The sequence below is a fragment of the Acipenser ruthenus genome, unplaced genomic scaffold, assembly GCF_902713425.1.
Source record: "Acipenser ruthenus unplaced genomic scaffold, fAciRut3.2 maternal haplotype, whole genome shotgun sequence".
NCBI lineage: Eukaryota > Metazoa > Chordata > Actinopteri > Acipenseriformes > Acipenseridae > Acipenser > Acipenser ruthenus.
The window spans coordinates 80088-104428 of record NW_026708111.1 but is presented as its reverse complement, the minus strand read 5'-3'; the positions used below and the strand labels follow the sequence as shown (position 1 = coordinate 104428).

The 24341-nt window shown below is 48.7% G+C and overlaps 1 protein-coding gene across 1 annotated transcript; it reads left to right on the top strand.

Moving 5' to 3' along the window:
* LOC117395637 (histone-lysine N-methyltransferase SETDB1) lies at window positions 1-24068 on the top strand. Its single transcript, XM_059019832.1, is given in 25 exon segments — window positions 1-282; window positions 2022-2246; window positions 3099-3277; window positions 3853-3905; window positions 4339-4450; window positions 4820-4975; window positions 5786-5990; window positions 6506-6579; window positions 7279-7469; window positions 9578-9707; window positions 11019-11160; window positions 11373-11583; window positions 11739-11854; window positions 12068-12757; window positions 14318-14434; window positions 14869-15038; window positions 15401-15838; window positions 16177-16364; window positions 16805-16824; window positions 18095-18224; window positions 18585-18742; window positions 18744-18889; window positions 19806-20017; window positions 20382-20470; window positions 20882-24068. Coding segments are annotated over 24 exon segments (4260 nt in total). The 5' UTR covers window positions 1-282; window positions 2022-2031; the 3' UTR covers window positions 21000-24068.
* Window positions 24069-24341: the final 273 nt, after the last annotated feature.

The following is a 24341-nucleotide window of genomic DNA, read 5'->3' as shown; positions in this document are numbered from 1 at the left end:
GGATTCTGATTGGCCTCAGTGTGGAAATGGGCGTGGTCAGCCCCTGACAGAGAGCGGAGGGATCAGGCATAGCTACAGGCGCTGAAGACAAACCTGCATTTCATATACATTTAAAAGTTTATTAAAAAGAAGATATCAAGCGTTTATCTGTATTGTATGTTTTTGAACTATTTCGGACCTGGAATTTGAGGGAAAGAATATTAAAAAAAAATAATAATAAACAGCCCCGAATCGCACCGCTCTCGCTCGTGCAAGACTTCACCATCTTCTCATCGAAAGACGGTAAGAAAACGTCTTTTAAATAAGGAGGGAAGCGTTTACATTACTCGGGGTTTTCATGTTGGGAGGAGATGTGTGTGCTGTGGTAATAAAATGAGGATTGTGTATTATTTTTCTTGTATATATTTATATAAAAGTAATTGTTTTGAATTCACGCGCAAGCTAGCCGTGTCGTCACATGTGTGCGCTGCGGGTGCCGCGCGCCGGCGTTATGCTGCTGGACTTTGTAGTTTTTCAAACGCCTTTTACGAGGTCAAATAATTCCTAAAAACCGCCGATTTATGTGCGATTTAAAGCGGTCGACGGCAATCGAAAGGCAAATACCACCCAATCCTTTACTCGCGAGGTCTGATTCGCTGTCTCGGGTCGTCTTTCCTTTGTATGTGCGTGAATGTGGATGGATTTCGGGTTGTGTGAAAAGACTACATTTCCCAGCCATAGGTTTTTTTTTTTTTTGCGACCAAGTCGTGAAGTTAATTGTTTATCTGGACAAAAACTTTGAATCGAGTTCCTTATATGCGTATAATTCTTCATGTCTTGCTATACATAACGGTAGGATATTATTATTATTATTATTAATTCAGTATCATTATAGGCCTCGTCAGATTATCCGGCTACTTTCGCGTTGTTGTGAAAAATACTTCTCTTTGGGTGTGCGTGATATTAAACTTCGCCGCCCCTCGCATATCTTAACCCATTACACGTTGTGTTTAATACGAGCTTGATCAGCCAGGCGGTATATTAGGTAACAAACGCGGGGGTGTCTTATCATGTGAAACTCGTAGTCAAATCAGAAATGCATCAAACTGCTCTGCAACGGGAGCCTTATTCCCAGCCCGGTATCTCCTCGACACAGTGGGTCGGTGATTTAATTCACATCGCGTGGACTGAAATGCGCCCTAGAAAATACTACGGATCTGTACTAACTTCATCCTGATCGCAGCAGCGTGCCAAACACAGGATCCCGGGAATTGGTTTAGCTGATCGGAACAAATTCGACTCATAATGGCAACAGCTTGGGCCAAAAGTGTTACATCCCCCTATAGAATGAACTCCCTCAGCTTCATAGAGTCCAATGAAAGCTGCTGAATAATGTTCCCTTGTTAACATATTGAATTCCACCCCCTCTATATAGAATGAACTCCCTCAGCTTCATAGAGTCCAATGAAAGCTGCTGAATAATGTTCCCTTGTTAACATATTGAATTCCACCCCCTCTATATAGAATGAACTCCCTCAGCTTCATAGAGTCCAATGAAAGCTGCTGAATAATGTTCCCTTGTTAACATATTGAATTCCACCCCCTCTATATAGAATGAACTCCCTCAGCTTCATAGAGTCCAATGAAAGCTGCTGAATAATGTTCCCTTGTTAACATATTGAATTCCACCCCCTCTATATAGAATGAACTCCCTCAGCTTCATATTATTTATTTTATTTTTTAGCAGATGCCCTTATCCAGGGCGACTTTCAATTGTTACAAGATATCACATTATTTTTACAATTACCCATTTGTACAGTTGGGTTTTTACTGGAGCAATCTAGCTAAAGTACCTTGCTCAAGGGTACAGCAGCAGTGTCCCCCACCAGGGATTGAACCCATGACCCTCCGGTCAAGAGTCCAGAGCCCTGACCACTACTGCTCCACACAGGTGTGTGTGCGTGTGTGAGACCTCTCCGGTCTGTCCCATACTCTCCCCTGTGTTAACCCTGCCTTTCTCTCTCCCCCGGGCGGGCTTGCAGGGGGCTGGCGATGGAGTCCCCGGTGGATGTCTCCAGGCTGGAGCAGGAGGTGGTGGAGGAGCTGGGGGTGTCCATGGAGGAGCTGCGGGTCTGGATCGATGAGGAGGTGGAGAAGTGTGACTTCTTCAAGCAGCGCAAAGCGCAGCTGAGCGAGCTGGAGAGCTGGGTGCAGCAGAAAGAGGCCGAGGTGGAGTCTGTGGACAAGCTCTTCGTGGACGCTTCACAGTACGGGCGCCGCTGCTGCTGCTTCTTCACTCTTCTTCTTCTTCTTCGTCTTCTTCTTCTTGCTTGGAGCCTGGTTTCAGGAGACACTAGGTTTCAGGCCACTGCGCGGCACCTCAGACAGGGAGACTTGGGGGTTTGATACAGCAAACCTCAAACTAGGTCTCCCGGGGGTCTCCTGGAACCAGCTTTCAAGCCACACAAATATTAAGAATTATAGATGTTTTTTGTTTACAAAACTATTATCTATCTATCTCTCTGTCTGTCTATCTCTCTCTCTGTCTATCTTTCTCTCTCTGTCTATCTCTGTCTATCTCTCTCTGTCTGTCTATCTCTCTCTGTCTGTCTATCTCTCTGTCTATCTTTCTCTCTCTGTCTATCTCTGTCTATCTCTCTCTGTCTGTCTATCTCTCTCTGTCTATCTCTCTGTCTATCTTTCTCTCTCTGTCTATCTCTGTCTATCTCTCTCTGTCTGTCTGTCTATCTCTGTCTATCTATAATATCTTCTTTACAGTCTTTTCCTGATATAAATAAATGTACGCACACACACACACACACACACAGACACAGTCTTACACAGAATAAAACAACGCAGCAGTTATTGATAAGAAAACGATGGAGGCCCTCTTCAGATGGCTCTTCCTGATGGTTTTGAGATAGCAGCACTCCAATAATTACTTTATTGCACCACCAATGAAGTGTTTATTAGAAGCTTCATTGGTCCTGTTAATTAATTTAGGGTACAGTTGGAATGAAAGCCGGGATTGGAGCCCCCTGTCATGCGTGCTTGATGCCCGTAAACACTTTCAGGTGCTGATCCTTGTTTCCCCCTCTCCCTCCTCTCCTCCCTGTCAGGTCCGTGGTGGACTGCGAGGCTCTGGTGAAGGAGCTCTACGCCAAGCTGAGTCTGAGCTATCGGGAGAGCAGCTCCGAGGACGAGGACGCGGCTTCCAAGGGGGGCAAAGAGGGTGAGGTCATTGAGATCGACGACGAGGAAGACGAGGACGAGGACCAGGTGGTGGACGTGGAAGGCGGTACGGCTTCGTAAATCGTGGCGATCGCTGTGGTTTGCGATTGAACCCGGGCACGCGCCCGCGTGATTGGAATTTGATATGGGTTCCAGTTCAGTTACACGCCTTCATTGGATTTAGCAGACTGGGACCTGGGACTGCTTTGTGAAACCAGCCCCAGGCTGCGGAGGTCAAACGCTGGAGTTTAGTCTTTTACTGCTACCGCTGCTTCAGCAGGGATGGGAATCAGACTCCCGCTGCACAGCGGTGTGATCCAGTCCTGGTTTCACTGTGAGTTTAATAATCAGACACACCTGAGCTTGTTAGCTAGACACACTGGGGCTGATCCAGCTGGTAGTAAAACCTGGACTGGGTGAAACTTGCTATGCAGCAGGAGTCTTGTTTCCATCCCTGAGATGTAGTAATGTTAGACACGTTTAGCAGTTCACTAAAGGCTGAAACGATGAGGTAGCTGTTTTTACCCGTGCAGAGGGTTCATCGCACGCATTAAAACACGCCTGGGTAATTGTGTATTGCAGTTTGTTGAATCCAAGATTAGATTTTTTTTTTTTTTTTTTGTTTCGTTCTCCTTCTTGTAGTCGTTCCTGCAACGAAGCTACCAGCTACCCCAACCACCAAGGATCCAGCAATGGTGAGGACCGGACCGTTTTATCTTTATTACAAACTTTACTCTATAAATATGAAATCATGAAAATGTGAATGCGATGTTTTAAAAGCAGCGGGGGCCCCGTCATTCAGTCCAGCGTCCCACTCCGGGAGGTTTAACAGCTAAAGTGAGATCGTGAACCGCTTCAGGGGGTCTGGACGGACGGACGGACGGACAGTGTATTTAATCTGTTCAATAATTAAACGATTCAGAACAGGGTTTTGGAACAAAGACCAGAGAGTGGAAGGGGGAGAGGGGGGCAGCTTTGAACAGCCCTGGTTTTAAAGGAGCTGTGGTTTTTGTTGTTTTAAATATAATTTCATGAACCCCCCCCCCCTTGGTTTGTAAAGGATTTGTTGTTAACTTCAGTGAACGAAGTTAGATTTCCAGCCTCGCGGTGGTCTGTGTTGTTTCTCAGTTTAAAGATGCCATGGCCGCTATGAAGAAGTCTGCTCAGGAGGTGCAGAAGTTCGTGGATGCCGTTTCCAAGAGCAGCCCGGAGCCCCCCTCCACCTCCCTGCTGAATCGAGGTGAGCGAGAGAGCTGCGCGCCGGGTGTGCGTGTCTGTGTGTCTGTCTGTCCCTAACTCTAACCCGGAGCCCCCCTCCACCTCCCTGCTGAATCGAGGTGAGCGAGAGAGCTGCACGCCGGGTGTGCGTGTCTGTGTGTCTGTCTGTCCCTAACCCTAACCCGGAGCCCCCCTCCACCTCCCTGCTGAATCGAGGTGAGCGAGAGAGCTGCGCGCCGGGTGTGCGTGTCTGTGTGTCTGTCTGTCCCTAACCCTAACCCGGAGCCCCCCTCCACCTCCCTGCTGAATCGAGGTGAGCGAGAGAGCTGCGCGCCGGGTGTGCGTGTGGGGTAGCTGCTTACCATTGTTGTTTTTCTGTGCTCGTCTGCAGGACCCCCAGCCCCTCAGAGTCTCTCCTCTCAGCCCCCGCAGCAGGCAGGGGGTGTCGCAGTGAAGGAGGGGGAGCTGGTGCTGTACATGCGCATCCTGGGCAAGAAGAGGACCAAGACCTGGCACAAGGGCACCCTGATCGCTATCAACCCCACGGGTAGGAGTGCCAGCCCACACACACGATCACAGAGACGACTGAACTGAACGGGTTCAATCAGTGTGCGAGTGTGTGTATCAGTGTGTGTCTGTGAGTGTGTATATCTGTGTTTCTGACTGTGTGTGTGTGTCTGTGTATCACTGTGTCTGTGTGTATCACTGTGTGTCTGTGAGTGTGTATATCTCTGTTTCTGACTGTGTGTTTGTGTATCACTGTGTGTGTGTATCACGGTGTGTCTGTGAGTGTGTGTGTGTATCCCTGTGTTTCTGTCTGTGTATCACTGTGTGTGTGTATCATGGTGTGTCTGTGAGAGTGTGTGTGTATCCGTGTGTGGCTGTGAGTGTCTGTGTGTGTTTGTGTGTCTGTGGTCCGATATGAACAGCTATGGCCATCACCTAGAATTTTTGGATTGACAAAAAAAAAAAAAAAAAAAAAAGATACGAACATAATTTAGATCTTTTATTTAGCATCATGAAATCAAAAGAAACTACAAAATGATATCGCAGTTTTTTCGTTTAGTGTATGGAAAACTATACAAAGCGGCGGTGTGTTAATTCAGTATTTTAACATGACATTGTTCAGCAGGTTTTCATTCGACTTCATGAAGCAAAGTCAGTTCATTCTGCAGGGCGGCGCAGAACACGTGTCCGTCGCTGTGTGCATGCGTGTACAGGGGTGGAAATAAGACTCCCATTGCGTAAGCAGCTGGATCCCTTCCTGGGGATTTGACCCGTTCCCGCTCCGCTCCGGAGCGCTGGAGATCCGGGGCTGACCCTCCTGTCTCTCTCTCTCTCTCTACTAACACCGCAGGCTCGGGCAGCTTCAAATACAAAGTGAAATTCGACAACAAGGGGAAGAGCCTGCTGTCAGGAAACCACGTGGCGTTCGATTACCACCCCGCGCTGGACAAGCTGCACGTGGGCGCCCGCGTGGTAGCCAAGTACAAGGACGGGAACCAGGTGTGGCTCTACGCGGGCGTGGTGGCAGAGATGCCCAACAGCAAGAACAAAATGAGGTGCGTCCTTTTAAAGCAGGGCTCTGCAGGATGTCCTGTCGGCTTCTCTCCTGTAAAAACAACACGGGGCTGCGGAGCTGAGGCTCCCGCTGCACAGCGGTGTGATCCAGTCCTGGTTTCACTGTGAGATTAATGATCAGACACACCTGAGCTTGTTACCTAGACACACTGGGGCTGAATCAAGCTGGTAGCAGTGAAAATCTTCGAGCGGGTGACAGTACTGTGTGATAAGAGTTTTATTTCCATTCCTGCAATATACACACATATATTTAATGTTGGTTGAGGGGGGGTGGTCTGTCGCTGTTGTTGTGATGAGAGACGGGCCCCTACTGAACAATTCAATTTTCTCTAGTTTTCAATTTGCCTCCCATTTTAGAATAGGGTTAGTCCCTATTCTGTTTAAAAAATAAATTAATTAATTTGCTCGTCTTACTATTTCAGAGTAGTTTTGAGCCGAACGAGCCAGTGCTGCTGCTGCTTCAGCACTCAGGCTCTCTGCTGCTTCTCTTCCCCAGGTTTCTGATCTTCTTCGATGACGGCTACGCCTCTTACGTCAGTCTGCCAGAGCTGTACCCGATCTGCAGGCCGTGTGAGTGCACAGCACAGGCTAGTGAGAGCGCGGGGAGCCCCCCATCCCTGCAGCCAGGGTCCAGAGCTTTGCGTCACCCTAGAATTTTAGCATTGAGACATTTCAAAAAAAAAAAAAAAAAGAACAGTGAACATAATTTAGATCTTTTTATTTAACATCATGTGATCAAAATGATATCGCAAAAAAAAAGTCATAATAGTCGTACAGTATTTTCATGTTGGATTTAAAAATGTTTTTCAATTTGTCTTTTTTCATTAAGTACGATAGAAAACTACAGCATGTTAACGTGACATTATTCAGCAGGTTTCATTCGACTTTATGAAGCTAAATTAGTTCATTCTATGGGGTGATGTGTTTAAGCTACTGAATTAAATGCTTCTTAACCTCATGGCAAACATGTATTTTTTTTTATCTCTCTCTCTCTCTCTCTCTGGCTCTCTCTCTCTCTCGTTCTCTCTCACTCTCTCTCTCTCTCGTTCTCTCTCTCTCTCTCTCTCTCTCTCTCTCTCTGGCTCTCTCTCTCTCACTCTCTCTCTCTCTCTCTGGCTCTCTCTCTGGCTCTCTCTCTCTCTGGCTCTCTCTCTCTCTGGCTCTCTCTCTCTCTCTCTCTGGCTCTCTCTCTCTCTCTCTCTCTCTCTCTCTCTCTCTCTGGCTCTCTGTCTCTCTCTCTGTCTCTGTTTGTTTCTCTCTCGGCCTCAGTGAAAAAGACCTGGGAGGATATCGAGGATGCTTCCTGCCGTGACTTCATCGAGGAGTACGTCACCTCCTACCCCAACCGGCCAATGGTGCTGCTCAAAGCGGGTCAGCTGATCAAGACGGAGTGGGAGGGGACCTGGTGGAAGTCCCGCGTGGAGGAAGTGGACGGCAGCCTGGTCAAGATCCTCTTCCTGGTGAGGTGCTTTCCAACGCACACACACACTCGCGCACGCAAATATACTGTCTCCACCCACGCACGGACACACACGCACATATACTGTCTCCACCCACGCACGGACACACACGCATGCACGCACACACACACACACACATGCACGGACACACACACACACACACACACAAGTATACTGTCTTCCCCCAAGCATGCACATGCATGCACACACGCACACCACTCCCCACACACACACACACACACACACACACACACACACACACACACACACACACACACACACACACACACACACACACACAAACAGTCCCCTAAACCCCATGCACAGGACCTGCATTGCCATTGATTACATTTTAGGGTTGATACATAATTTTTTTTAAAATTATAAAACTATACAAATATAATTTTGATCTTTTATTTAATATCATGTAAAGCAAAGAAACTACAAAATTAATGTTGCATTTTTATTTTATTTATCAGTCTGACACGCTGTGTCCTAACCAGTTTAATAATCACACACACCTGAGCCCGTTCCCTCCGCACGCTGTGTCTAACCAGTTTAATAATCTCACACACCTGAGCCCGTTCCCTCCACACGCTGTGTCTAACCAGTTTAATAATCACACACACACCTGAGCCCGTTCCCTCCACACGCTGTGTCTAACCAGTTTAATAATCACACACACACACCTGAGCCCGTTCCCTCCACACGCTGTGTCTAACCAGTTTAATAATCACACACCTGAGCCCGTTCCCTCCACACGCTGTGTCTAACCAGTTTAATAATCACACACACAGCTGAGCCCGTTCCCTCCACACGCTGTGTCTGACCAGTTTAATAATCACACACACACCTGAGCCCGTTCCCTCCACACGCTGTGTCTAACCAGTTTAATAATCACACACACAGCTGAGCCCGTTCCCTCCACACGCTGTGTCTGACCAGTTTAATAATCACACACCTGAGCCCGTTCCCTCCACACGCTGTGTCTAACCAGTTTAATAATCACACACACAGCTGAGCCCGTTCCCTCCACACGCTGTGTCTGACCAGTTTAATAATCACACACCTGAGCCCGTTCCCTCCACACGCTGTGTCTAACCAGTTTAATAATCACACACACACCTGAGCCCGTTCCCTCCACACGCTGTGTCTAACCAGTTTAATAATCACACACACAGCTGAGCCCGTTCCCTCCACACGCTGTGTCTAACCAGTTCAATAATCACACACCTGAGCCCGTTCCCTCCACACGCTGTGTCTAACCAGTTTAATAATCCCACACCTGAGCCCGTTCCCTCCACACGCTGTGTCTGACCAGTTTAATAATCCCACACACCTGAGCCCGTTCCCTCCACACGCTGTGTCTAACCAGTTTAATAATCCCACACACCTGAACCCGTTCCCTCCGCACGCTGTGTCTAACCAGTTTAATAATCCCACACACACCTGAGCCCGTTCCCTCCGCACGCTGTGTCTAACCAGTTTAATAATCCCACACACACCTGAGCCCGTTCCCTCCACACGCTGTGTCTAACCAGTTTAATAATCACACACCTGAGCCCGTTCCCTCCACACGCTGTGTCTAACCAGTTTAATAATCACACACACCTGAGCCCGTTCCCTCCACACGCTGTGTCTAACCAGTTTAATAATCCCACACACACCTGAGCCCGTTCCCTCCGCACGCTGTGTCTAACCAGTTTAATAATCACACACACCTGAGCCCGTTCCCTCCACACGCTGTGTCTAACCAGTTTAATAATCACACACACCTGAACCCGTTCCCTCCACACGCTGTGTCTAACCAGTTTAATAATCACACACCTGAGCCCGTTCCCTCCACACGCTGTGTCTAACCAGTTTAATAATCGCACACCTGAGCCCGTTCCCTCCACACGCTGTGTCTAACCAGTTTAATAATCACACACACACCTGAGCCCGTTCCCTCCACACGCTGTGTCTAACCAGTTTAATAATCGCACACCTGAGCCCGTTCCCTCCACACGCTGTGTCTATCCAAGCCGCTGAAGGGAGCCAGCAGGCTGGGCCGGGGCAGTGACTCTGGCCCTCTTACTGATCCCCAGGATGTTGGTGCTCTGTTCCAGGATGATAAGCGCTGTGAGTGGATCTACCGCGGCTCCACGAGGCTCGAGCCCATGTTCAACCTCAAGATGAACACGGCCAACTTCCAGGAGAAGAAGCAAGCCGGGCTGCAGCGGACCCGGCCGAACATGGGTACGAGAGAGAGAGAGAGAGAGAGGGACGCGAGCCAGCGGCGCTTAAAAAAACAAACCAACACAAATACAAGCTTTTCTAGCTCTACCTCCAGGGCTGTGATGTTTTTAAAGCACGCTGTTTGTTTTGTTTTTTAACTCTTTCCTTGGCGGATCTTTTTGCTTGCTAACCAGTTTGTCTTTTTTCTCCTTCTTTTGAAAAGCAGAATGTAAACGTAACCTGCTGCTGATTAACAGGGACCTGTTTCGTGTTCTCTCTGTCCCGCTCTCTTTGTTTCTAACCAAGAGCTTTCTTTCTTTGAAAACTAAACTACTGTGACTATCCTTTCCTTTAAAAAAAAAAAAAAATATATATATAATATAGTTTCTTAAAGAAAATCAATATAGAATCTTCATGAAACTACGGTAAAGCAATGGCATTTTATTAAATGCGTTTGTCTGAATGCCTGCGTCTGTCTGTGTGTGTGTCTGTGTCTGCTTGTGTGTCTGTCTGCGTGTCTGTCAGTGTGTGTCTGTGTGTGTGTCTGTGTCTGCTTGTGTGTCTGTCTGCGTGTCTGTCAGTGTCTGTGTCTGTGTGTGTGTCTGTGTCTGTCTGCGTGTCTGTCAGTGTCTGTGTCTGCTTGTGTGTCTGTCAGTTTCTGTGTCTGTGTGTGTTTCTGTCTGCGTTCATGCCCGTGTCTGTTTTTAAACAAACGCTTTTGTAAATATAAGGCCCTATACCTCTTAACCCTTTCATGCACAATATATTTATAAAAAATTGCTTTTAAAAAAAAAAGAGGAGACTTGGACAGATAATAAATATATTTTTCATTGAAATTAAAATATGTAATTTCCAGGGCTTTATCTGGATAGGGGGTTGAACATGGTATGAGGCTCATATGAGGCTGTCATGAATTTACTTGCTAGCTCTGCGTGTGCGTGTGCGTGTGCGTGTGCGTGTGTGTGTAATATATATATATATATATATATATATATATATATATATATATATATATATATATATATATATATATAGACTAGAAGAGAGTTTGGGGTCTCCATGCAGGAGAGGGTTGACAGTCAGGAGCCTCACGATTTGCTAACTGTGCATCAGCACTGCGATGCGCTGCCCGCATGCCTGCTAACGGAACGAACCGGATCAGTGAAGTATTGAAGGAGCTCTGCCCTGATCTGTGAAAGCTGTACTAGCTGTGACTGCAGCGCAGAGCGCAGTGGCACCCTGACACCCTGGCGAGTCCCGTCCCCTCGCGCTCTCCTTCAGGGACCCATTCCGCGGGCTGTTTGTTGATGTGTTTATTCAACTCTCTCCCAGGCGCCCTGAGGTCCAAGGGGCCGGTGGTTCAGTACACCCAGGAGCTGAGCGGGACAGGCCCAGCCAAGCCAGCCGCACCGGGACCCCAGCCCAGGATCCTGCCCAAGCCTGACTCCCCGCAGACACAGCCCCCCAGGAACGAGTGAGTGGAGCGCTGGCCTGAGCTCTGTTAGGGTTACAGTCGAATGAAATTGCAGGTGCTGTGCGTTTCTGCAGGGCTGTTGTGTTCAGTTATAGATTACAGTCTAAGTTATGCAGTTGTAATTATAATTATGTAAACAGATCCTCACAGTAACATGTTTACTTGATTTTATTGGGGTCTCCTCACCCCTCCTGTTCCCGCCTCTCCTGTAGGAGTCCGGACAGCCAGGTGTCGTCTCAGAGCCGCAACAAGCAGCAGGTAGCAAAGAAGAGCACGTCCGCCTTCGGGGCGCCCAAGACGCCCCCCTCCTCCTCCTCCCCCGCTGAGAGCCAGAGCCAGAACCAGAGCCAGAGCCAGAGCCAGAACCAGAACCAGAACCAGAACCTTACCAGGACCCTGATCCCAACCTCGCACCCCAGGTCAGTGCTTCCCCCCCCCCCCCCTCCTCCTCCCTCCTCCTCCCCCGCTGAGAGCCAGAGCCAGAGCCAGAACCAGAGCCAGAACCAGAACCTTACCAGGACCCTGATCCCAACCTCGCACCCCAGGTCAGTGCTTCCCCCCCCCCCCCCCCCTCCTCCTCCCCCGCTGAGAGCCAGAGCCAGAGCCAGAACCAGAGCCAGAACCAGAGCCAGAACCAGAACCAGAGCCAGAACCAGAACCTTACCAGGACCCTGATCCCAACCTCGCACCCCAGGTTTATTTTATTTCTTAGCAGACGCTTCTGGTAGCGATATCATTTTGTAATTTCTTTTGATTTACACGATGTTAAATAAAATTTCTAAATTTTGTTCATGTAGTTTTTTTATTTATTTTTTATTTAAATGTCTCAATCCTAAAATGCAAAACTTTTGGCCAGAGCTGTGTAACTATAGATGAAGATCTGTTACCTTTTTTTAATTTGTTTTAGGTATTTCTTACTCCACACCGCTACCACCACACCCCTCCAGCAAAGCCAGCAGCAGCAGCAGCAGCAGCAGCAAATCCTCCAGCAACCGTCCTCCACCACCTCCTCCTCCTCCTCCCCTCAGCTCTACCACTCCTCCCTGAGCGACCGCATGCCCCTGGAGCCCTCCTACCAGGCCCCCAGCGAGAAGCTCTTCTACGTGCCCCACAGCTGCGGCCCGGGCTGCCTGGACCGACTCCGCCCCGCCCGGCTGGACCAGTTCCGCGGCCGCAACCCGCTCCTCGTCCCCTTGCTGTACGACTTCCGGAGGATGACGGGCCGGCGACGGGTGAACCGGAAGATGTGGTTCCACGTGATCTACAAGTCCCCCTGCGGGCTGAGCCTGCGCAGCATGACGGAGATCGAGCGCTACGTGTTCTCCACCCGCTGCGACTTCCTCTTCCTCGAGATGTTCTGCCTGGACCCTTACGTGCTGGTGGACCGTCGCTTCCAGCCCCAGAAGCCCTTCTACTTCGTGAGAGACATCACCCGTGGCAGGGAGGACGTGCCGCTGTCCTGCGTCAACGAGATCGACATGACCCCGCCCCCCAGCGTGGCCTACAGCAAGGAGCGGCTCCCGGGCAAGGGCGTGGCTATCAACACCAGCGGGGACTTCCTGGTGGGGTGCGACTGCACTGACGGCTGCAGAGACAAGTAACACCGCGCTTCCTGCTAGCACTGTTACTATCAGAACAGCACTTACTGCTAGCACTGTTACTATCAGAACAGCACTTACTGCTAGCACTGTTACTATCAGAACAGCACTTACTGTTAGCACTGTTACTATCGGAACAGCACTTACTGTTAGCACTGTTACTATCGGAACAGCACTTACTGCTAGCACTGTTACTATCGGAACAGCACTTACTGTTAGCACTGTTACTATCAGAACAGCACTTACTGCTGGCACTGTTACTATCAGAACAGCGCTTACTGCTAGCACTGTTACTATCGGAACAGCACTTACTGCTGGCACTGTTACTATCGGAACAGCACTTACTGCTAGCACTGTTACTATCGGAACAGCACTTACTGCTAGCACTGTTACTATCGGAACAGCACTTACTGCTAGCACTGTTACTATCGGAACAGCACTTACTGCTAGCACTGTTACTATCAGAACAGCACTTACTGCTGGCACTGTTACTATCGGAACAGCACTTACTGCTAGCACTGTTACTATCAGAACAGCACTTACTGCTAGCACTGTTACTATCAGAACAGCGCTTACTGCTAGCACTGTTACTATCGGAACGGCGCTTACTGCTAGCACTGTTACTATCGGAACAGCACTTACTGCTAGCACTGTTACTATCGGAACGGCGCTTACTGCTAGCACTGTTACTATCAGAACAGCACTTACTGCTAGCACTGTTACTATCGGAACAGCACTTACTGCTGGCACTGTTACTATCGGAACAGCACTTACTGCTAGCACTGTTACTATCGGAACAGCACTTACTGCTAGCACTGTTACTATCGGAACGGCACTTACTGTTATTAGCAGTGATTGGCAGACGCCTTTATCCCAGGCGACTCGCACAGGTGTCACAGGGCAGCACAGGGTTACAATGCAAGCTTCATATTTAAATACAGTGTAGTTTACAGCAAGTGCAAATAATAACACTACTAGAATACAATATGAACTAGGATGCTGTGTATAATAATAACACTACTAGAATACAATATGAACTAGGATGCTATGTATAATAATAACACTACTAGAATACAATATGAACTAGGATGCTCTGTATAATAATAACACTACTAGAATACAATCTGAACTAGGATGCTATGTATAATAATAACACTACTAGAATACAATATGAACTAGGATGCAGCCAGTTAGGATTATTATTATTTATTATTACAGTATATTAGCGGTGGAATATTTAGACAGATAGAGCAGGGATGGGAATCAGACTCCTATTGCACAGCAGTTTCACCCAGTCCAGGTTTTACTGCTACCTGCTTCATCAGCCCCAGTGTGTGTGATTATTAAACTCCTAGTGAAACCAGGACTGGATCACACTGCTGTGCAGCGGGAGTCTTGCTCTAATATTGATGTTCAGATGTAAAGATACCAACACCTCTTTCTCAGGATGTGTGTGTTTTTTGTGCTGCTACTCACATGTAAGTGATAATAAGCCAGGGCAGTGTAGCTGCTGTTTCATTCTCCTGTAAGAAGCTGTTCCGCTGTGTTCGGTCCCGCAGGTCCAAGTGTGCGTGTCACCAGCTGACTCTGCAAGCCACCACCTGTACCCCAGGGGCGCAGATGAACCCCAGCGCAGGCTACACGGACAAGAGGCTGGAGGAGTGCCTGCCCACGGGGTAAGAGAACAGGGGCAGGGAGGGGAGCAGCCTGGCTCTGCTGTGGAAGGGTTATACAGTAAAACAAATAAGACTGTAGACCTTCAGTCTGAAATCTATCAATCTCTTACACTCCCCTGTCTTACTCTCCCCCCTCCCCTCTCTCTCTCTATCTCTCTGTCTCTCCCCCTCCCTCTCTCCTCTCCATCACTTTCTTTCTCTCACCCTCTCTTCCCCCCCTCTCCCTCTATCTCCCCTCCTCCCCCTCTCTTTCTCTCTCCCCTCCCCCTCTCCTCTCTCTCTTTCTTTCTCTCCCCTCCTCCCCCTCTCTTTCTCCCCTCCTCCCCCTCTCTTTCTCTCTCCCCTCTCTCTCTCTCTCTCTCTCCCTCTCTCTCCCCTCTCTCTCCCCCTCTCTCTTTCCCTCCCTCCCCCTCTCTCCCCCCCCCCCTCTGCAGGGTCTATGAGTGTAATAAGCGCTGTGGCTGCAACCCTCAGATGTGCACGAACAGGCTGGTGCAGCACGGGCTGCAGGTGAGGCTCCAGCTGTTCAAGACTCAGAACAAGGGCTGGGGCATCCGCTGCCTGGACGACATCGCCAAGGGCTCCTTCGTGTGCATCTACGCAGGTCAGACCCTCCCTCGCTGGCTCACTACGAGTTTAATAATCAGACACACCTGAGCTTGTAAACTAGACACACTGGGGCTGATCAAGCTAGTAGCAGTGAAACCTGGACTGGGTGACGCTGCTGTGCAGCAGGAGTCTGATTCCCAGCCCTGTGAAATGTTTAATACATAACCTTGCACTGCATCGTTACTGCAGTATTAAAACCAAGACGACACGTTTCTCACTTGCCTATTTCAGAGTCTTATTTACATGCCTGTTGTATGTGGTGCTGTATACCACGCTAGGTTAAAGAAATCTCTCGTTTGCAAGCCAGGCTTTCCGATAGCGTTGCAATTAACTGTTATCCCCCCCCCCCCCAATCAGGTAAAATCCTGACTGACGACTTTGCCGACAAGGAAGGCCTGGAGATGGGGGACGAGTATTTCGCCAACCTGGACCACATCGAGAGTGTGGAGAACTTCAAGGAGGGCTACGAGAGCGACGCCAAGTGCTCCTCGGACGGGAGTGGTGTGGACGTGAAGGGAGGGGCCAGGGGCGGGGCCTTGAGGCTGGGCCGGCCCGGGGGGCGGGGCCAGGGAGGGCCGGCGCAGCGGCGGGACAGAGAGAACGAAGACAACAGCGACCGCTCGGACTCGGACTCCGATGACGAGGACGAGGAGGAGGAGGAGGACGACGACGACGATGAAGAGGAGGAGGAGGAGGAGAGCTCGGACGACAACTTCTGCAAGGAGGAGTTCTTCAACGCCAGCTCGGTGTGGCGCAGCTACGCCACCCGCAGGCAGACCCGCGGCATGAAGGAGGGTGAGGAACTACCACGGCCTGTTCATTAACTACAATTCACATTTCTATAGCGCCTTTCATCACAAGGATCCCATAGCGCTTCGTGTGTGTGTGTGTGTGTGTCAGTGTGTGTGTGTGTCTGTGTGTGTGTGTGTATAATATATATATATATACACACACAGACGGACACACAAAGAGGTGGACGGACACACACAGAGAGACAGAGACGGACACAGAGACAGAGACAGACACACAGAGAGACGGACGCACACACAGAGACAGACGGACACACAGAGAGACAGACACACACACTGGCAGGCTGCTGTGTTTTATCGTCATGGTGTTGTGTTCCTGTGAAGGGGGCGCTGTCGTTGCTGCCGCCGCGCCGGGGGGGGACAGTAAGGAGGGTCTGTCCCGGCAGCAGAGCCTGGAGGACAGCCAGCCCCCCGTGTCGGAGGAGACTGGGAAGAACAAGGTGGCGTCCTGGCTGAGCGGCATCAAGCAGGAGCAGAACAAGCCCGTCAAGAAGGAGCCGCAGCAAGACAAGGTGAAGAGGGAAACGGGAGCGCTGGCTACATTAAAAAGGGCCATTGACCAAGGAGGCTCGGCGCTCCAGTGGGTAAAGAAAGGGGGCTTGTTCAAATCCCGGCTCAGCCACTGACTCCGTGTGCGTGTGTGTGCGCGTGCACGTGTGACCCTGAGCAAGTCACTTCACCTCCTTGTGCTCCGTCCTTCGGATGAGACGTAAAACAAACGAGGTCCTATTGGAAGTGACTCTGCAGCAGCAGCAGCAGCAGCAGTTGTTGATGATGCAGAGTTCACCCCCCTAGTCTCTGTAAGTCGCTTTGAATAAAAGCGTCCGCTAAAATGACTCATTAGTAAAAAAAATTAAAAATCCAATAAATTCAAGATTTCTAGAAATTGTTAAAAAAAAAAAAAAAAAATGGGGAAACATGGTTTAATTATTTCCTTTCTTTGTGTTTTTAGGACTGTAAGGAAGAACAGAAGTAAGTGTCCCTTGATGTTTTTTTCATTGTGTTTTGCAGTGTCTGGGTTTGCCTCCTTTGCTGTTTGCAGTGTGTTTGTACTGTTTTGTCTGCAGGTTGCGATGCTAGACGTGCCCTCCAGCCTGGTTAATATTGTTCAGTAGGGATCTTTTCATTCACTTCTATAGTTACAAATACTTTATTAAAAATTAAAAAAAAACATTAAAATATAGAAATTGGAATCCTTTGTCAACACGATGATTGTGTAATAATCGATTGTAATTCACAGAGTCATCACTTACTAGTAAAGGCTGAAGTCTCATTTCAGCACAAGTAACAGTCCTGTCTAATACAATACAATACAAATCAATACAGTACAATACAATATAATACAATACAATACAGCACAATACAATACAATTCAATACAATACAGTACAATACAATACAATACTGCTAGAGCGCTCTGCAGTGTTGAGAGTGGAGTTCTCTTTCCTATACTGCTAGAGCGCTCTGCAGTGTTGAGTGGAGTTCTCTTTCCTATACTGCTAGAGCGCTCTGCAGTGTCGAGAGGGGAGTTCTCTTTCCTATACTGCTAGAGCGCTCTGCAGGGTCGAGAGGGGAGTTCTCTTTCCTATACTGCTAGAGCGCTCTGCAGTGTTGAGAGTGGAGTTCTCTTTCCTATACTGCTAGAGCGCTCTGCAGTGTGGAGAGGGGAGTCCTCTTTCCTATACTGCTAGAGCACTCTGCAGTGTCGAGAGGGGAGTCCTCTTTCCTATACTGCTAGAGCGCTCTGCAGTGTTGAGAGGGGAGTCCTCTTTCCTATACTGCTAGAGCGCTCTGCAGTGTTGAGAGGGGAGTTCTCTTTCCTATACTGCTAGAGCGCTCTGCAGTGTTGAGAGTGGAGTCCTCTTTCCTATACTGCTAGAGCGCTCTGCAGTGTCGAGAGTGGAGTTCTCTTTCCTATACTGCTAGAGCGCTCTGCAGTGTTGAGAGTGGAGTTCTCTTTCCTATACTGCTAGAGCGCTCTGCAGTGTTGAGAGTGGAGTTCTCTTTCCTATACTGCTAGAGCGCTCTGCAGTGTTGAGAGTGGAGTTCTCTTTCCTATACTGCTAGAGCGCTCTGCAGTGTTGAGAGTGGAGTTCTCTTTCCTATACTGCTAGAGCGCTCTGCAGTGTCGAGAGGGGAGTCCTCTTTCCTTAATTTAACCATTTTAATTGATTTATTTAGAAGCTGACTGTATAATTTTCTTTTTTTTTTTAATGTTTCTGTCCCTCTCTCCCGCCCCGCAGGGTGTTTGAGAACAGCAGGATGTTTGGGTACAACCCGTTCCCAGTGAAGACTGAGGGGATGCGCCGTCCCGTCACCAAAACCCAGCTGCTGCAGAGCGTGCGTGGCCCGGGAGCGCAGACACAGGCAGAGGTGAACACACCGCCACCCCCTCCTCTTCATCCTCCTCCTCCTCATCCTCATCCTGCTCCCTCCTCCTCCTCCACCCTTATAACTGCTATTACCTGTAATGTGATACGTTGTAACGCCTGGATAAGGGCGTCTGCTAAGAAATAAATAATAATATGTTATAACATATTGAAGGACACACGGCTTTGTAGTTTGTAGACGTTTTGCAATCTCAGTTTGTGGTTTCTTTTGATTTACGTGATGTTAAATAATAAAAAATATAAACATAATTTTATATATAAATATAATTTGAGATCTTTTGATGTCTCAATCCTAAAATTCTAGGCGATGCCCAACTTTTTTTTTTTTCCTGTGTGTTTCCAGGATGTGATGACCCTGTCCAGCTCTGACAGCGAGGGGGGCCGGAAGAGGAGGGGGGCCCAGAACCCCGGCAACGACAGCGATGACATCCAGACCATCTCCTCGGGGTCCGAGGGGGGGGAGGAGAAGAGGAACACCAGCACCGGTAACACCAGCACAGGTGAGGAGAGGAGAGGGGGGTAGAGAGGAGAGGAGAGGAGAGGAGAGGAGATGGGAGGGGAGGGGAGGAGATGACATCCAGACCATCTCCTCGTGGTCCGAGGGGGGGGAGGAGAAGAGGAACACCAGCACCGGTAACACCAGCACAGGTGAGGAGAGGAGAGGGGGGTAGAGAGGAGAGGAGAGGGGAGGGGAGGGGAGGGGGGTAGAGAGAAGAGGGGATGACATCCAGACCATCTCCGAGGGGTCCGAAGGGGGGGGAGGAGAAGAGGAACACCAGCACCGGTAACACCAGCACAGGTGAGGAGAGGAGAGGGGGGTAGAGAGGAGAGGGGGGTAGAGAGGAGAGGAGAGGGGGGTAGAGAGGGGAGGAGAGGGGGGTAGAGAGGAGAGGAGAGGAGAGGGGGGTAGAGAGGAGTGGAGAGGGGGGTAGAGAGGAGAGGAGAGGAGAGGGGGGTAGAGAGGAGTGGAGAGATGACATCCAGACCCCAGCAGCAGTTGTTAATGATGCATAGATCACCCCCCCTAGTCTCTGGAAGTCGCTTTGAATAAAAAAAATAAAAAAAAACTTCTGCTGAATAACTAATCATGAAATGAATGTAATAATGATAGTGATGATGATGATGATGATGACGATGATGATGATGGTGATGATGATGATGATGATGGTAGCAGTGATGATGATGATGATGATGATGGTGATGATGATGATGATGGTGATGATGGTGATGATGATGATGGTGATGATGATGATGATGATGGTGATGATGATGATGGTGATGATGATGATGGTGATGATGATGATGATGGTGATGATGATGATGATGATGGTGATGATGATGATGATGATGATGGTGGTGATGATGATGATGATGGTGATGGTGATGATGATGGTGATGGTGATGGTGATGATGATGGTGATGGTGATGGTGATGGTGATGATGATGATGATGATAGTGATGATGATGATGATGATGATGGTGATGATGATGATGATGATGATGATGATGATGATGGTGGTGATGATAGTGATGATGATGATGGTGATGCTCATGCTCTCTGCAGGGCCGGTGAAGAGGCAGGTCGCTGTCAAGTCGACTCGCGGTTTCGCTCTCAAGTCGACGCACGGCATCGCGGTGAAGACGAGCAACATGCCGTCGGCAGAGAAGGGAGACGGCGCCCCCGTCTGGAAAAAGACGCGTCCGTTCTACGATGGAGAGGAGTCCTGTTACATCATCGATGCCAAGCTGGAGGGGAACCTCGGGAGATACCTCAACGTAAATAATAACAACAACAATAATAATAATAATAATATCTGCAGAGTTTTGGCTGGTTATCGATTATGATAAGCCTGCCAAACAGTGCTGCTTCTAAAAAAAGTGTGTGTGCGTGTGCGTGTTTACTTTTTTTTCTACACAGTTGAATGGCTTTTTGTCCGAAATATTATTTGACTTACGTCAATGTCCTACAATCGAAACGTTTTTCACGTTGAGTATGAGAACTTTTTTTTTTATATTTGTGTCGTTCCCTCCCGCCATGTATCCCTAACTCTCCTCTCTCTCTCTCTCTCTCTCTCTCTCTCTCTCTCTCTCTCTCTCTCTCTCTCTCTCTCTCTCTCTCTCTCTCTCTCTCCTCTCACAGCATAGCTGCAGCCCCAACCTGTTTGTCCAGAATGTCTTTGTGGACACCCACGATCTGAGGTTTCCCTGGGTCGCATTCTTCGCCAGCAAGTAAGTGTGCCGTCTGTCTGTGTCTCAAAAACTGTGCTGTGCAGTCAGGGTCTGCTGTGTATTATAAAGACATTTCAGAGGGCTGGTTCTCATCACTATCAGGGTCTAGTGCTGTATATTATAAAGACATTTCAGAGGGCTGGATCGCATCACTATCAGGGTCCAGTGCTATATATTATAAAGACATTTCAGAGGGCTGGATCGCATCAATATCAGGGTCTAGTGCTGTATATTATAAAGACATTTCAGAGGGCTGGATCTCATCACTATCAGGGTCTAGTGCTGTATATTATAAAGACATTTCAGAGGGCTGGATCGCATCACTATCAGGGTCTGGTAAATGCTATGTGAGAAGTATCCCAGTTGTTTCTCTCTCTCTGTGTGTTTGAATTGCTCCTCCTCTCCGTGCAGGCGAATACGTGCCGGGACGGAGCTGACCTGGGATTATAACTACGAGGTGGGGAGCGTGGAGGGCAAGGAGCTGCTGTGCTGCTGCGGGTCCACAGAGTGCCGGGGCCGCCTGCTGTAACCCTGGGGCCACGTCCGAACCCCTAACCCATCCACGCTCACACACACAGAGTGCCGGGGCTGCCTGCTGTAACCCTGGGGCCACGCCCGAACCCCTAACCCATCCACGCTCACACACACAGAGTGCCGGGGCCGCCTGCTGTAACCCTGGGGCCACGTCCGAACCCCTAACCCATCCACGCTCACACACACAGAGTGCCGGGGCTGCCTGCTGTAACCCTGGGGCCACGCCCGTACCCCTAACCCATCCACGCTCACACACACAGAGTGCCGGGGCTGCCTGCTGTAACCCTGGGGCCACGCCCGTACCCCTAACCCATCCACACACACACACACACACACACACACACAGAGTGCCGGGGCCGCCTGCTGTAACCCTGGGGCCACGCCCGAACCCCTAACCCATCCACACACAACCTGAGCCCTTCACTGCCACAAGAGGAATAGGAGGCTTGCGTTTTGTGGGGCTTTATGATTTGATAGTTAGTTTGCAGTATTTCAAACCGTGCTCGATATCCACGTGTCTCCCGGAGCCCAGGAGATGCAGACCTTTTTATAATTTTTTTTTTTTTTTTGCGTTTAAAAGTTTTTGTGCTCCATATTAAGCTGTGAAACGTTTTATCTTCACTGTTTATTCCACTAACTAAGCTGTTTTAATTCTAATAATAATAATAATAATAATGATAATGCATGTTGTTGTTTTTCACTCTGAGCTGAAGTTTCCCAGGTTCAGGCGCTCTGAACTGCGTTCTGTTGTTTAGGTGAGGTAGTGTAAGATTAGTGTTACTCTGTCGCTTTGCTCAGAGATCGCTGTAGTCCTGCTCTCCTAGCGTGTTGAATATCTCTCCCAGATTGCTTTGTTGCATTGCTGTACAGTCCTGCTCTCAGTGTGTTGAATCTCTATCTCTGAGATCACTGTACAGTCCTGCTCTCAGTGTGTTGAATCTCTATCTCTGAGATCACTGTACAGTCCTGCTCTCAGTGTGTTGAATCTCTATCTCTGAGATTGCTGTACAGTCCTGCTCTCAGTGTGTTGAATCTCTATCTCTGAGATCGCTGTACAGTCCTGCTCTCTGTGTTGAATCTCTATCTCTGAGATCGCTGTACAGTCCTGCTCTGTGTTGAATCTCTATCTCTGAGATCACTGTACAGTCCTGCTCTCTGTGTTGAATCTCTATCTCTGAGATCGCTGTACAGTCCTGCTCTCGGTGTTGAATCTCTATCTGAGATCGCTGTACAGTCCTGCTCTCAGTGTGTTGAATCTCTATCTCTGAGATCGCTGTACAGTCCTGCTCTCTGTGTTGAATCTCTATCTCTGAGATCGCTGTACAGTCCTGCTCTCTGTGTTGAATCTCTATCTCTGAGATCGCTGTACAGTCCTCCTGTGTTGAATCTCTGTCTCTGCGATCGCTGTAGTCCTGCTCTTCCAATGTGTTCAATATCTCTGTCTGCGATTGCTGTCCAATCCTGCTCTCAGTGTGTTGAATCTCTATCTCTGAGATCTCTGAACAGTCCTCCTGTGTTGAATCTGTCTCTGCGATCGCTGTAGTCCTGCTCTTCCAGTGTGTTGAATATCTCTGTCTGCGATTGCTGTCCAATCCTGCTCTGTGTGTTGAATCTCTATCTCTGAGATCGCTGTAGTCCTGCTCTCCCAGTGTTGAATATCTCGATCTCTGAACAGTCCTCCTGTGTTGAATCTGTCTCTGCGATCGCTGTAGTCCTGCTCTTCCAGTGTGTTGAATATCTCTGTCTGCGATTGCTGTCCAATCCTGCTCTCAGTGTGTTGAATCTCTATCTCTGAGATCGCTGTACAGTCCTGCTCTCCCAGTGTTGAATATCTCGATCTCTGAACAGTCCTCCTGTGTTGAATCTGTCTCTGCGATCGCTGTAGTCCTGCTATTCCAGTGTGTTCAATATCTCTGTCTGCGATTGCTGTCCAATCCTGCTCTCAGTGTGTTGAATCTCTCTCTCTCTGTGAGATTGCTTTGCTGTTCAGTCCAGCTCTCAGTGTGTTGATGATGCAGTTTATCTGACAGTGCTGGAAACAGGCCCAGTTTGCTGATGATGCTGCTGCTGCTGCTGGTGGAGTGGTCAATGCTAAGTGCTTTATTAGCTGTACTGTTCTTGTATGTATTATATATGTGTTGTAATAAACGATGCAAGTTTTGCATGTGTAAAAAAAAAAAAAACACAATGTTTGGGAGTGTTCTTTTGTTTTTTCTTACTGAAAGAAAGCTGTCTGTTTGTGTCTTGAGTGAACCCTGTTCTAAATTCTTTAACTGAACTAATCACTGAAACCTCCACCCTTCCAAACCCTGAATTTGACCTGTTTAAAAACCTCCAGGCCTGTGTTTTGAGTGGACCCCCCCTCCTGGTCTCAGCGTTTAATAAAAGGGTTCAGAGCGAGGTCTTGAACCAGCTGTCGTGTGTGTGTGTGTGTGTGTGATAAATATCTTCCTCACCCAAACCCCAGAGTAACCAGACTGCTGCATTACTGAAGAACAGAAAACACACGGACGAATGCCACTGTTTAATTATTATTATTATTATTATTGTAATAAAAATTATTATTTAAAACAAAACAAGCAAAGAAACTTCTTTGGGACAAAGCAGGCATTGGTCATGAGTTTAGGAATGGAAGGAAGAGGGAGAGGGAAGAAATGGAAGGAGGGAGGGATGGAAAGAGGGAAGAAGGGAGGAATAAGTGGAGGAAGCTGGTGAAGGCACTTGATAAGTCACAAAAACAAAAACAAAAAAGTTATTACAAATATCCCACTGTCACCGAAGTTCTCTTCTCCACTGAAATGTCTCGTGGCTCCTTGGTGCAGCGTGGTGCTATTTCCGCTGTGGGGGAAGGGTGAGGTTTGGGGCCCGGGCGCAGGCCATTCTGTGTGACTGCAGGTCCTGGCTCTACTGCCACAACGAAGTCTTTCATTTCTCTTCTCGTGTTCTTTCATTTTTTTCCTGCATGAAGAGGGTTAGTTTCTCGATGTTACTGTAACTGTTATCAGACTTGACGGGCTCATTATTAATTGATACGGGGGGGGGGGGGGCTCATTACTGGTCCAAACACAGAAGAGAGGAGCTGGAAGGAAAGCGAGAGGCTGCTTTGGGTTTATAGCGTCAGAGAGCTTTGGGATTACTGCCAAACGCAGTGCAATAGAGAGAGCCGAGGATCAAGAACAGATTCGAATTCTCAACACTAGCTGCCACTGTCACAGCCCCTGGTTACCAATGAGCTCAGCCTGGCTTGTGTACAGAAACAGCAGGAACCTGAGATCAGAAGGACCCGGCCTCGGGGTGCAGAGCTGTCTCAGTCCTGCCCGATTGTGAGCCAGCGGTG